This window comes from Orbicella franksi, chromosome 1 (genome assembly GCF_964199315.1).
Source record: "Orbicella franksi chromosome 1, jaOrbFran1.1, whole genome shotgun sequence".
Lineage (NCBI taxonomy): Eukaryota > Metazoa > Cnidaria > Anthozoa > Scleractinia > Merulinidae > Orbicella > Orbicella franksi.
The window spans coordinates 9,739,374-9,751,479 of NC_138145.1; the positions used below are offsets into that span (position 1 = coordinate 9,739,374).

The window sequence follows — 12,106 nt, forward strand, 5'->3', positions numbered from 1 at the left end:
GAGAGTAAGTGTAACACATGAGCCTGCAATCCACCAGCTGAAAACCACACAACGCTAAATCGGTCATATAACAGCGAGATTAAACTACACGACAAATGGCGCCGGAGACATTTTGTAGAAGTGTTTTAATAAATGTTTTCTAGAGTAACCAGACACTTGGTCGATGCCTGGAAGTGTCAATTTAAACTTGGTTTAGAAGGTAAGTGCCGCGTGTTTTGTTGCCTGAATTGGCGAAGATTTACCTCAATAAACGGACTGCTCATGGAAGACACTCCACAGAACACAGGCGAAGCTAGCGCTGCTCTTGTGGCAGTTTGTCAAATGAACTCCACCAATGACGTGGATCGTAATCTAGGGATTTGTAAAGGTCTCGTGAAAAAGGCCAAGTCAAGAGGAGCTAAGGTAAGGTTTAGTATAAAATATTGGTTCGCGATCGTGTGATGAGCCTCGACATAATCACCTGTTTCCCGTCAACTGCACATTTTAGCGGTGGGGGGTGGGGAGAGAGTCCATATTTGGACGTGAAAGTATTCAGGATTGAATAGGAGAGAAAAGAGAGTCACTCCTCATTTTGTAAGAAAAAAAGACTGCTCATATTCCAAGAAAAAAAAACAGAAATAAACTATAGTTTCATTGCCTCTTAGGTTGTGTTTCTTCCTGAATGTTTTGACTACGTGGGTGAAAACCGCGGGCAGTCTGTATCCATGGCTGCTCCACTAGACAGTCCAAGAATGCAAGGTTTTTGTGAATTAGCAAAGGAACTTGGAATCTGGCTGTCTCTGGGAGGATATCACGAGAAGGTTTGCATTACTTTTTTATTTATCGACAATCTTGCGTGTCTGGAGGAGTACAGTGTCCTACATGAAAATAATTGAAAGCTTTATGCCATTATAACACCTCAACATCTCATAAAGAAGTTGTCATCATCACATTAAGAAGTGTAATTTTGTCATTCACATTTGACTATGGGGACACACAGGGTTCAGAAATTCCTGCTTCTATACTCTTTTCTATAGAGTCTTGGGTCATTATTAATAAATAGTTTGTACCTAGTAAAAATATGACAATTTGCTGTATATTTCTGCCACTTCCTTTCTTTTCTCATTTCCACCCCCTGCCAACTCCCCTCCACCAACGTGAGTCAGTGGAACTAATATGCAGACTGTACACCATAACCATGGTGTAATGTCAACATCCAGTTCTTGTCTGATAATGGATTATGTAGCCTGTGATAGCATTGTTTTGTTTTTGTGGCCCTTGTTTCACACACCAAGGCAAAGCCATCAGGTTTTTTCTCAGTGTGTGTGATGAGCCAAAAAAAAAAAAGATGCATTTACAGGCTATGAATTATGCTACCTGCCCCCCAGGCCCCAGTTGTTTGAAGATAGCTCTATCCACCAGATAAACCACTATCTAGTGCATACGTGTCAACAAAGCAAACCACGCTATCCGCTGGATAGTGATTTATCGATCATTTATCCACTGGATAGCATTAACCACCTTTCGAACAACCCAGGCCAGGAGGAAACATTGTTTCTTTTTTTTTCTTGTGCAAAACAGGGTCCAGCAGATGATAACAGGTTGTACAACTCCCATGTCTTAATTGATGACAGTGGCTCCATTGTAGCAGTGTATCGCAAAGTACACCTGTTTGATATTGATGTAAAGGATGGACCCAAGCTTAAGGAGAGTGATGTGTGTATCCCTGGCAACCAGATAGTACCACCCATCCATACCCCTGTGGGGAATCTTGGTCTTGCAATTGTATCCTCTATACAAAATCGCCTGTCATGGTAACCTGGAAAATGTAGGATTTTTTACCAAAATTTCTGGAAACATGAAGTAATAGAATAAGGAAATGGAATCAGCTGAGTGATATTTCATTGTATGCCAGACACTTCAGGTTAACAGTAACTAAAAATCTAGTTCCCGAGTAGACAGGTAAATGGGGACTGAAAGCATATAAGATGATTTTGTTAGAAATGATTTTTGCTCCTTAACTTGGTTGTGTTGATTCAGTGCTATGATGTACGTTTCCCAGAGATGTCATTGGTTTTAGCTCAACAGGGAGCCCAGATATTGACTTTCCCATCAGCCTTTACTCAGATCACAGGATCAGCACATTGGGAGGTCTGTAAGCAATTTACCATTGCCTCATTTTTTTTCTTGTAATAATTCTTCTATCTAAACCGGTTGCCCCAAGAACCCACAATTCAACAACGCGTTGCATGAAGATTGAAGGCTTACGATAAAAAACGTGTCGCCTTGCTGTAGCTCTCATTTCCAGTCCTCTCTTCTTCAGTTAATGCCCGGGGAAAGGAGAGTCTTTTTGTTTAACATCTTTCCTCTATCTACAAGTAACTCTAAACTTACATAAGTTCGTCAAATTCTCTTGGACGCTTGGAATCAAAATGTAGAGCTGTTCACCAAGGTATCAGTAATCAGTTAAAAGATAGTAAGGGCCATAGATCAACCGAAGCGGGAAATCTGGAGTTCCGATTAAGAACCAACGCTCGATTTGACGCCTGATATGTCCGCTCAGCAGACATATCCGGCGTCAAATCAAATTGGCTTCGGCCGACAAGGACCCAGAGAAAGAACTAGATTAGTTAGTCTTGAACTTTTGTTTTTTACAAATACTTGGGTAACTCTTTCTTTAGGTGTTGCTGAGATGTCGTGCTATAGAAAACCAGTGTTATGTGATCGCTGCTGCACAAACAGGACAACACAACGAAAAACGGCGATCATACGGTCATGCTATGGTATGTAATATGGGCTCAGTCAACTAGTTTTGTTTGATTTCTGAAATGAGCACGTTTGGTCATCGGTACTGTCTGTATGAAAATCATGAGAGACGCGTGAATCTGGGGTTCCTTTTAATATCTGTGATTCATCTCCCCTCACAGACGATTTTTTTTAGGTTAAATTTTCATCCAAGACATCTCTCCGAGATGAGGCTATGTTTCAAGCAGTTTGGGTGCCAAAAGTTATTTCACGCTCTCCGAAGAGATCAGATGCACTGCTGGTTACCTGAATTAAAATGAAAAAGAAATGAAAATTGAGAATGAATCGCAATTATGCGGCAATCTTGAAATCTCTTATGTCAAGGCAGCGTCCACACCACGCCAGAGAAATTTGAAAACGAGGATTAATTTCTACGGTTAGGCCCACAGCCCACAGTAATCCGTCACGAAAACGAAGGTTCTCGTAAACGCTCTTCACACTGGAGGAATTTGAAAACGCCGGCTTTTCTTTTTCCTGTGGACGGAAAAGATTTTGAAAACTGAGCAGATCATAATAAGGTTTGAGGAAACCTCAGTCAGGGAAATCATGTGATTTCCCTGACTGAGGTTTCCTCAAACACAAAATGACTGGTGATTGCTGCGTTTTTAAATTCCTCCGGCGTAGTGTGGACGGAAAACATTTGATGCGTTTTCAGAGCGAAACATCCGTTTTCAAATTCCTCCGGCGTAGTGTGGATGCGGTAGTTCAATGGGGTCATCAACTGTGTCGGTGCTTAGGTCATAGAAAGTTCTTTTGCCCGAGTGTTTCAGTCAGGATGTCGTTTTTCTCGTAAGTACATATAACCGACCACAGACGACTGAAGTGCGGGCTCCTGTGACGGGGTGTTTTCGTTTGTCTTGTTGCAGATTGTGGATCCCTGGGGCAGTGTGATCGCTCAGTGTCGTGAAGGAAATGACGTGTGTGTAGCAGAAATCGATCTTGATTACCTGAACAAGGTTCGCCAGCAGATGCCATGTATGAACCACAAGAGGAATGACCTGTATGGGAACTTAAAGTCATGTCCGAAACTTTGACAGAATGGTTCATTCGAGTAGGAGGGGGGAGACTTGGAGACGGGAGGTAGGGGGGGGGGGGGGTAGAGAACGCCAGCTGGTACGTTGCCGGGGACTTTGCCATTAAGATAAGTATTTTTACTTAGATTTTTCGTCACACTGAAAGCAGTGGATGACTGCAGTTCCAAGTCTCAATCAGAAACCGCATCCGGCCAGGAGACAATAATAACAAACAGCACTTTAACCAGTTTGTAACGTGGTTTAAAATGGGGTAAAGATAAAAATGTTGTCAAAGATAAAGAATAAATACACAATCACTAAACAGTAGCTTTACATCAACAGATAATGTAAGCTAGATAGAATTTTTTCCTTTTAATCGAAACAATTTACCTAATTTTAAAACGCCTCAAAAATATTTACTGTCATATTATAAATCCAAATTGTGCCATAAATGCACTCGCATTTCTAAATAAAAGATATGTAAGTGGCCATTACTGTATGACTTTGAACCGTTCTCGTGTAGTATAATAAATTACATTTACAAGTGATAAAGTTTGTTGTCCAATTTTATACGTATGCTTACTTGTTTATCGAGTGACTTTTCCGTACATTCTCGTACGATGCACTCTTTATTAGTTACAATAAATTTAAGAGACTGTATATTTACATCAACATCCTATTCCACGCCCAGTTATAATATCTTATATTTAAATAGAACTCTGATTGCTTTAAATACTAACAATTTCTTTATCACGTCAGTTGACATTCCTAGCCTTTCAACGCGGGCGTTGTTTGAAGCAAGAAAACCTGCTGCTTTTGGGAAAACACCTGTTTGTTTTCCAACTATTTTGCGTTCAATTAAAAAGATTTCCGCCATATCCAGCCCCCTATATAAAATAAAGCATTAAATAATTAGAGAGGAACCCACACCAGCCCTAGCTGGTTTTCATGCGGGTGCTCTATCCTGGTCGAATTGGAATTTGGAGATGTTGGTTCTTATGGAGGGAGGAAACCCAGAGAAAACCCTTAAAGCAAGGCGAAGAACCAACAACAACAGTCAACCCACATATGGCACCAGGCCGGAATCGAACCCGGACCACATTGGTTGAAGGCGAGCGTTCTCACCACTGCGCCATCCCTGCTGCATCCCTACTTTGCTTATAAAGGAATGGTCGACATCATTTCTTCGCGGTTTGACTAAAACCTGTGTAGAGTAGAACTCGTGTGAAGAGGTTTTGGCCTAATCGCAGAGATGAGTGTATGACCATTGCTGTTACATTTTGTATCTATTCAAGTGGAATGAGTTCATTTGAATACTGTAATATGTTTCCTAATGGAGTCCTCTGAACGATATTTTTTTCCAGTGCAATCACCAGAAAAATAACCGGAGGTCAGAGTCTAGTGGTGGCTAGATGAGATACAACAACCTCAATCTTTTCTTTGCTCCAGATAGCGACTACAAGAATGACCGCGCACTTCCTCTTAACACTGATATTCCAAAGGTCATCTACACTCAAATATTGTAATATTGGACAATTTGAAAATCGATGCCAATTCCAAATGTTTTAAAGTTTCCCAACTCCCGTAAAGGATGAAATGGTTCTCTGAGGTGTCCCATTTAGCCTTGACTAGACTACACTTAACATGTATTTCGAGCTATTTCAACATTGTAGGTTATTTATCCGAATAGTTGTACTGTGTCTATGATACTAACAACAGCAGATTTCTCAGTTCATGTGGCCTGAAATATTAATCTTGTATTCATCTTTCAAAACAAAGTTTGGGTCCTAAAGGTTTAGGATCTTAGACATTTTATTGGAATTTATTGTACCTGATGAATTTTTTTACCGCGTATAAATATTGATTAAAGATTAAAGAGAAGTCGAGAGGGCTGACACCCGAAGCCGCCTCTTTGAAATTCAGCCTAAAGAATAAGTTGATATAAATTACACATTTATGAGCTCGGCGTCGCTATGTTTCAGAATTATAATTCCTCTTCGCCGAATGAAACTGAAGTACAAGAGTCCTCCGCAACATTGGGTCAACAAGTAACATGAATTTCTGACCAGGAGACGTTAAATTACTCTCAGAGGTATCCAAGGAAGGCATCTGCTCTAATGCCTGAACCCGCGCATCTCTAAGGAACTGCCGCAAGCGGTCTGCATCACCACTGTCATGCATCCCGTCAATCTCTTCACCTTCTTCCTTTGTGATGACTGATTGGTTCACAATGGCCACACCTCTGTTGTCTTCCTCGACTTCTTGTAAGTCAATGTCCCGAATAAAGAGAGTTTGTTGAATGGCGTCTACAGCTGAGCCCACGATGAATAACGTGTCTCTGGTCAGCAGAATTGTCCCATCGTAGTCATGCCCAGATGACGTCACAACAGTCGCGTTCAAATGCAGAAGCAGATCGATATCTCTTTGGTAATGAAGCATTTTCCTGCAAGAAAACCGGGGATTATAACCAAGAAAACTATGCTGCCAAAGTCCAATTTTGTAGTTATACAATAATTTTTTTCTTTGTACTTCTTGTGACACCTCAGAGTGGTTTACACGTGACTTTTGAGAAACAACAACCAACGTAATCATACAGTCAATCAATGAGGTCATGTCTTGAATGAGCGAACACACGCTACACGCGGCAAGCGCGGGAAAAAGAAGATAGGCCAAACAACGATTGGTTTGGGTCTCCTGCTTGGCCGACAAACCAACACCTCCACCCTCATTGGCGAAGGAAGTTCAGCGATCGCATAACCAAAGTTAACACAGTTATTTTTGAAAATCACTGAAACATCCAGGAACCGTTTCGACAAACGCGAAATGCCTTACCAGAAATACTTCAAATGGCTGTTCTTTATGGAGCACTCCAGTCTTTCACCAGGAGTGAACATTCTGTTTGGCAGCTGAGTCAAGCCAGCACCCTGCAGGATTCCTTGTCCGGTCTGCGACACCAGCTCCATTGCTCCACCCAACGGCTTAGTGACCGCACCTATCAGACCCTTCCCCACTCCTGTAATGACACCGCTGGCTGCCTCCCTCACATCGTTGGCTCGTCGTATTCCCTGGATGGGTTGATCGACTATACCTGCTACGGCGCCGAGGAGACTGAGGCCGAACCCTCCCAAACCTTGAGATAAGCCTGCACAAACAACGTTAGTAGAATTAGTGTCAAGAATAAGCTACAATTCTCATCTAAATACGATTTGTACACTTGAATGTTCATTGTTAACACCAAAAGGGTAGGTCCTAAAAAGCAACTATTTCTCTTTTTTTTTAACAAGAACATTGCCTCCAGCATTCGTCGGCATAACAAGGAAAAAAGGGTATCTTGTTGAAAACTACGATGAACCAAAAAACGAGTGTACGGCAAGACGTATGAAAGACCTCACATCAATCAGTGTTGAAAGCTAAAGCTATCAATTAACCCTTTCACCAGCAGAAGAGAAAGTTAAACGATCAAAAATAGATTCGATTCAGAACTTGAACAATCCAGACTGTTGATCCCTTGTTCATGTACCTGTTACAGGTAGAGTCCACATATTCCATCACAAAAAAACGAGCAAAGAATATCTAATATAACATCAAAAGTTTTGATAATACCTGTTAAGACTTTCTTTGGCCTTCTGCATCTCTGTTCCTCCAGCAGTCGAAGATATTCCCCATCCATGCTGAGTCGATCCAGATTCCTCGCCATACTTGAAGCCAAGCTCGTGATGGAAGTCAGGGCACCAGTGGAAACATGTCTGACAAATGACGACATGCCTCGAGACATGCCGGACACGAACGCGCCCGGGCCGCGGGTCAACCCGTCATAGGGCAGGTAAAAGAAGTCAGCTACTCCCTGGCTGAGACTTCTCACCAGTCCCGCGGGATTCCCGAGAAGTTCCAGAGAGCCCAATACCCAACCAGCTTTGAAAACTGCCGCGGTCACGTAATGATAGGTGAGCTTCTGAACGAGGGCAGAGGTGGGTAAAAAAACTGGAGACAAGTGAAACTCACCGAGTGACAGCGGAGAATCGTCCACTGATAAGAAGAGCTTGGCCGAGCCATGTAGCGTGACATTAAATGTCACTGGCGTGACGTTGAACTCGCCCATTACGATGGGCTGGATACTTGAAGATGTTAAATCTAATACCTTTAGGGAACTGTTCTCTTGGGTACCTCGTGATGTGGACGAGTAGTAATGGGAAGGAGGTAGGAATGACACAGCTATGTCACCAAGACGGTAGAGAATAGTGTCCTCAATGTATAATGTCAGCGGTTGAAGAGAAATGCTTAGAGAACTTAGGAATACGCCATTTGCGCATATGCCAGGTTCATACACGCATTTGATACTGACCAGCGGTTTCGCTCTTGAACGGGCACCGGTCCTTCTCAATGATGGAGTTTTCCTGGGAGTCACTGGAGCACTGCTTGGTGTAAGAATCACTGAAAACTCGTACGTATCATCTTGCAGCTGGTTGTCAACCTGGAATGCTCCAATACGCAGGGACAACTCACGATTACCTTCCGTAGAATCTCGCCCTGCCGAATGCGACACGACGATACCTTCGGCGGTCATTCGGAGAACTTCGTAGGGATTTCTGAAGTTGGTAACTTCATCTACAACTGTCACACCAAGCTGGCAAATGAACAACTCCGCATGAATAACAGATGGAGGGGGCGATACACACTGAACTGTGTTAGACCGTACACCTTCCTCTCCGTAAGGCTGGATTTTGACACGCGTACAGAGACGTTCGTTGGATACTCTTATCAAAACCTGCCCCCTCCCTGGCAAGTTAACACACGCCTCCTTTAAAGAATCCAAATCAAAACCTTTACTCCACCCCTGAGGGACTTCAGTTGTCATTTCGGCGCCAAGCTCGCCTTGCTCGCCTTCTTCCTCTGATATCTCGGCCACATTGACGTCATACAACGCTTGAATGTGCAGTTCGGGAAGCCTCTGTACCTCACTGGAGGTAGCAAACCATTCGCGCATGATTGGAAGTTCATAGTAAGTGGAACTGAAAGCCGCAACTTCTGGAATCTCACCCAAGCCTCTCATTTGTTCCATGATAACAATCTTCTCTGAAGAACCACTCACGTGACTGGGGCTCTGCGGGGGGATCGCTTGTCCAAACTGAAGTGTGAATGGGCATTCGTTTTGAAGGAGCAGACGGGGAGCTGGATCCGAGGCAACAACGATGTAAACAATGCCATCCATAACGTATGATGTCACGACCAACGGAAGTGTGGCGCTTTCATCGAGTGATACTGCGACAGATTGACGCGTCACTTCCGGTGTGATTAAAACGGCACGTGACCATCTAAAGTTGTTCCCTTTGCTTCCTGAGATAGGCTGTTCTTCTTTTAAGGCCAGAAACAATACAGGAGATGTTTGACCACTGAACGAGGGATTACCTTCTTCGTTAAGTACTACGGTTGTTGGGGACGGGACGTCCCAAGTTGGCACAGGTATGGCTTGATTGTGATCGCTCGGCAAGCGAAGTAGGGTAGCTCTGTTGAGGTTATTCGATGGCATCTAGAAAATAAAGATTTAAAAAAGCCTCAAGAGTCAAAGAATGAAATCTGCCCACATGGAGTAAGTACAATAATCACCAACACTTAACTTCCCCCCATTTTAAACCTTCGTTATACCGTTTAAAGGAAAAGCCACGATTACATTACGTAATTAAGACGAACAAAATTCTTCTTCAAACAACAAAACAAAGTTTATGCCTAACATCCCTGCCTGCAGGTTCTAATATTCTTTGGAAAAGAAAAAGGACAAGGATAAGCTGTGGAGAACGTGATCTCCCATTTTTCACACCCAAATACCAAGACAAGATAGCTATTCTTTACCTTTTTACCAGACATCACCAGAACAGGATGAGCAAGTAAAGGTCTTCCAACATTGTTAATAACGTAAAACCTCTGTTCAATCGATATGATCTCGATTCCACGATACATACGAGATGTAACTGACCATCTGGCGCCCCGAATTTCACCCGAACCCAACACGAACGCCACCGGAACAGACAGGCTGTCTTCGGCGTCGTTCGATGATGCTTCTTGGCTGCTCGATGGGAAAGACACCGCTTCGGACCAACTACAAATTTTGCCTTCAAAGTAGGTTCCCAATTGCACCTTTCCCTGCGTAAAAGAAATAAAAACAGAAGTTACTCATAGCAGTTGGCCGAGAAGAAAGAAAACACAATTACTTCGTGGAATTTGCCAATCTGGATGGTTTCTTGCCTGCGCAAATACTATATTTATTTCATTTTGTTAAGATGTGTTCTCGTACCGTGATTCTGTGAGGCGCCACGATTGAACCAGTGGGTAAATCGACGGTAACATCTCGTTCCAGGTCCCTGACGATCAAGTGCACTGTAGTATTGTTGACCAGCAGACACCAAGGTAATACTTCAACCAACAGTGAGCTGACATGAGACCAGCGTTTTACTACTCGGCACTGCACCTCTATAGGAGGGACTGGAGACGGCCTACCACGCATGTCTAAACGGAAAACAGAAAGAAAAATAATATAAACGGAATGACAAAATGAAAAAGTAACTTCTCATGAAGTTGGCTTCCTTGTCTCGTTACTTTTCACATCTGTTACTCTTCGCGGGTTTTGCAATGCTCCTACTATACAATCTAAAGAAGAGTCATTCGCATTACATGACGTACAGTGCTGACCTTGTGGTTCATCCACCGGGGAATCGGGATGTATTTTCTGGTTGTTCACGTGACCAGCAAATGACACGTTCTTCACTAAAGAGGACTCAGGTTTTTCCTCCAAAACAACTTCAGAGCGCCTTTCAGGAGAAAGGAAAGAAAAACAAACATATTTTTGTATATTCCAAGTTAGTGAAAGCGATAGTTTAATTAATAGTTGGTAAGCGATTTCTTTTACCCATACCTTAAATTCTGATGGTTCCTGCAGTACGGCCAAATATCAGCCAGCGGTTGTTCCTCTTCCACCATACTGTCATTCTTCATCCTATTGGCTAATTCTATCAGTGTTGTGTTCAGTGGCACAGAGGGACTGGACCACTGACGTGACCCGCTGAACTGGAACGTCAAGTGATGCCAAGAGTTCGGCACCAGGCTGTACATCTGCTGCTCTTGTGCACGGCCATGGAGCTGGAGAACTGAGTATGAGTTGGTTTTGGCCGTGAACACATTCATAAGGACTGGTTCCGGGAGGTGGCTCCGCGTAACGAAAAGTGGAGATAATGTCACCTACAAGACAACGTTATTTAGGGCCCAGACGACAAACAAAACGAAATTCGAAATTCCATGTGTGAACAAAGGAAAGAATATTTTACCTGTATCTGGTCCGGGGATCCAGGTTTCTCCACACTGTACCAGAAATAAAACGTCTGGAATTCCTTCACGCCAAGAAGCTGTTTGGTCAAAACGGATAAAAGAAATGATGAAACTAAATTGCATAAGCAACTTAGAAAATAACTGCACGTGAGTTCATGGAACACAAAATGCACCGAAAAAGGTACACCTGTCAGTCTACATCGCTTTTTAGAAAATCTGTGAGGAAGAAGATAGTAATGACTCAAACAACAGAACTACGAACTCGTGCAGATTATTCTATCTACTCTATTGATTGACAAGACCCTTTCCGCTCTCAGAAACCTTTGTGAACACGTTTAAGGACGTTCGGCACCCGTTACATCCTTTTCCAGTCATTTTAGAGTTCTGTGATTGGCTCCATAACATTACTATTTGCCGTATTATGACAAGCCCTGACAGGCAATGAAATATTCAAATATAATTAACTTCATAATTACCTGTACAATAAGATGCTGTCCTTTACCCTCCCCTTCCACGTGCTCCAGCGGTAACGTGTCAGACCACGTGGTACCGTTAGGAATGCGGATGCGCATGCCTGTTAGTCCCCCATGTGAAATGACGTAAGACGGCAGCGCCGTGTTTGCTGGGAGGGACACATCCTCAAGGACCTAGAATTGAGCAGAAAAGATTCTTGAATTTTTTATTCAAATTCTTGACTATATCTAACAAAAGCCTTTACTCCAGCACTACAACTCTAAGAGCCCTCGATGACTACCACTACAAGTCGAAATCGAAATATAAGCCACTTAAGCTACCCTATAATTTTTGAACTAGCCAGCACGTTAAATGCATTGTGTCACGCTATTCTCTGCAAAGCGCACATTCAGAGCGGACAGTACCTGGTAGCGCGCCTTGGGTGATTGTCCAGAACTCAGCGTGGGATTGGTTAGAATCTGCACATCAACATCGATTGACAAGCGACTGACGATAATATGGCTTCCACGAATGATGAT

General features: G+C 43.0%; 2 protein-coding genes across 5 annotated transcripts in view; one reads left to right on the forward strand and one right to left on the reverse strand.

Moving 5' to 3' along the window:
• The first annotated feature begins 1 nt into the window (after position 1).
• LOC145488843 (deaminated glutathione amidase-like) lies at positions 2-3,820 on the forward strand. The gene is made up of 6 exons (XM_081467675.1): positions 2-402; positions 645-800; positions 1,561-1,764; positions 2,020-2,130; positions 2,661-2,762; positions 3,651-3,820. Exons 1-6 carry the CDS (start codon positions 133-135, stop codon positions 3,816-3,818), a joined length of 1,011 nt encoding a protein of 336 aa, XP_081323801.1. The 5' UTR covers positions 2-132; the 3' UTR covers positions 3,819-3,820.
• A 504-nt stretch (positions 3,821-4,324) lies between these two features.
• Positions 4,325-12,106, reverse strand: part of LOC145488742 (intermembrane lipid transfer protein VPS13B-like) — a 28,169-nt gene continuing 20,387 nt past the window's right edge. For all 4 annotated transcript variants that reach the window (XM_081467669.1, XM_081467668.1, XM_081467667.1 and 1 more), the window contains exons 28-37: positions 11,993-12,106; positions 11,591-11,761; positions 11,114-11,191; positions 10,705-11,027; positions 10,482-10,600; positions 10,087-10,298; positions 9,645-9,935; positions 7,401-9,324; positions 6,630-6,939; positions 4,325-6,240 (exon numbers count right to left, since the gene is read on the reverse strand). In XM_081467669.1, coding sequence (XP_081323795.1) covers positions 5,769-6,240; positions 6,630-6,939; positions 7,401-9,324; positions 9,645-9,935; positions 10,087-10,298; positions 10,482-10,600; positions 10,705-11,027; positions 11,114-11,191; positions 11,591-11,761; positions 11,993-12,106 — 4,014 coding nt within the window. In that variant the 3' untranslated portion in view covers positions 4,325-5,768. The remainder of the gene's footprint in view (positions 6,241-6,629; positions 6,940-7,400; positions 9,325-9,644; positions 9,936-10,086; positions 10,299-10,481; positions 10,601-10,704; positions 11,028-11,113; positions 11,192-11,590; positions 11,762-11,992) is intronic.